This window comes from Etheostoma spectabile, chromosome 15 (genome assembly GCF_008692095.1).
Source record: "Etheostoma spectabile isolate EspeVRDwgs_2016 chromosome 15, UIUC_Espe_1.0, whole genome shotgun sequence".
Classification (NCBI taxonomy): Eukaryota; Metazoa; Chordata; class Actinopteri; order Perciformes; family Percidae; genus Etheostoma; species Etheostoma spectabile.
In genome coordinates, this window is record NC_045747.1 from 27,818,578 (window position 1) to 27,819,735 (window position 1,158).

The 1,158-nt window shown below is 41.9% G+C and overlaps 2 protein-coding genes across 3 annotated transcripts in view; one reads left to right on the forward strand and one right to left on the reverse strand.

Annotated features, from left to right (window-relative positions):
• Positions 1–1,158, reverse strand: part of txlng (taxilin gamma) — a 13,392-nt gene that overhangs the window by 9,458 nt on the left and 2,776 nt on the right. Inside the window, exons 2-3 of one of the 2 annotated variants that reach the window (XM_032536821.1) lie at positions 922–1,030; positions 129–276 (exon numbers count right to left, since the gene is read on the reverse strand). In XM_032536821.1, coding sequence (XP_032392712.1) covers positions 129–276; positions 922–1,014 — 241 coding nt within the window. In that variant the 5' untranslated portion in view covers positions 1,015–1,030. Of the gene's footprint in view, positions 1–128; positions 277–921; positions 1,037–1,158 lie in introns of both variants that reach the window. The other variant, XM_032536820.1, reaches the window with a different exon arrangement.
• Positions 1–1,158, forward strand: part of LOC116702551 (uncharacterized) — a 24,531-nt gene that overhangs the window by 7,214 nt on the left and 16,159 nt on the right. The window lies entirely within an intron of this gene.

Genomic DNA, 1,158 nt, shown 5'->3' on the forward strand with positions numbered 1-1,158 from the left:
TTTTTTTTTTACAGAAATATGACTTTGCCGCTAATTAAGACATGAAACCTTCATGTAAAATTGCCAATTTAGTTATGTAATGAGAGCATGTCTCTAAGTGCTTGTATCATATGTTGCAGTGTTCCTACCAAAAGACTTGTCCTCTCCAGCCTGGAGGTCTCCTCCGGGGTCCAGCTCTGCCTCCCCAAGGTCGCTGGGACTGTCTTCTCGGCCTGGAGTCTCCCCCCTCTCCTCCTCAGCACAGCACAGCCCCAAACCAAACTCTGCAACCTCCTCCTGATAAAACACACACACACACACACACAGACAGACACACACACACCTCATTGAAGAGCTCTTATGGCAGTTTTCATTGAGCAGCTCCACTAAAGGTAAAATGACATAAAATGCCCATCACTTACCTCTTCAGGAGCAAGTTAGCCAAATCAACATCCTTTTGGGCATTAAGCTGTCTCCATCTTTCAAATACATCTACAATATTTACCCAGGTTTTGTAATGTCTCTGGTCATGCAACTGTCATACAAAGTTTTTTCTTTTGGGGTCAGGTAGAATCTATCTCTGTTGATCCTGTTTGTTTGCTGCTTCTATGGCTGTACTTCAGCTGTAGCGCACTGATAATCTGGTACTGTATCTGGCAACCCGGCTTGGCTGTCAAAATAGGCAGTTGATGCCAACACACAGGCCAAAACACACAGACATTACGTCCCGGAACGGAACTTTCAAAAGGAGAAAATACAGGCTTTCGATTTGTTGTCAGAAAAGACAGTATTTCAGCTTAGCATGTTCCCTTAATATCTGATGACATATTATGGTCATTTTTGGATTTAATACAGTAAATATATTACATAATGCACCTTTAACTTGCATGACAAATAAAAAGAGAAAATCCAAAAAAGCCCACACAGGTTGACAGTGTTTACCTGGCAGGGGCTGTCCAGGTCGGGGGGGGAGTCACTGCCTCCCACTATTCTTCTGGTCGCCACATCGATCTCACAAACTCCTGTTGTCTCCATTAGTCCTGATCACAAGCTAGAAACGCATAGCAAACCAGAACTGTTAAGAAATATAAATGAGTTTAGTACAAGACTAAATACTTTGTATAAAGTGATGAGAAGTAATAGTCTCATTTGGACTAAATATAGCCTTGTAATAATTAA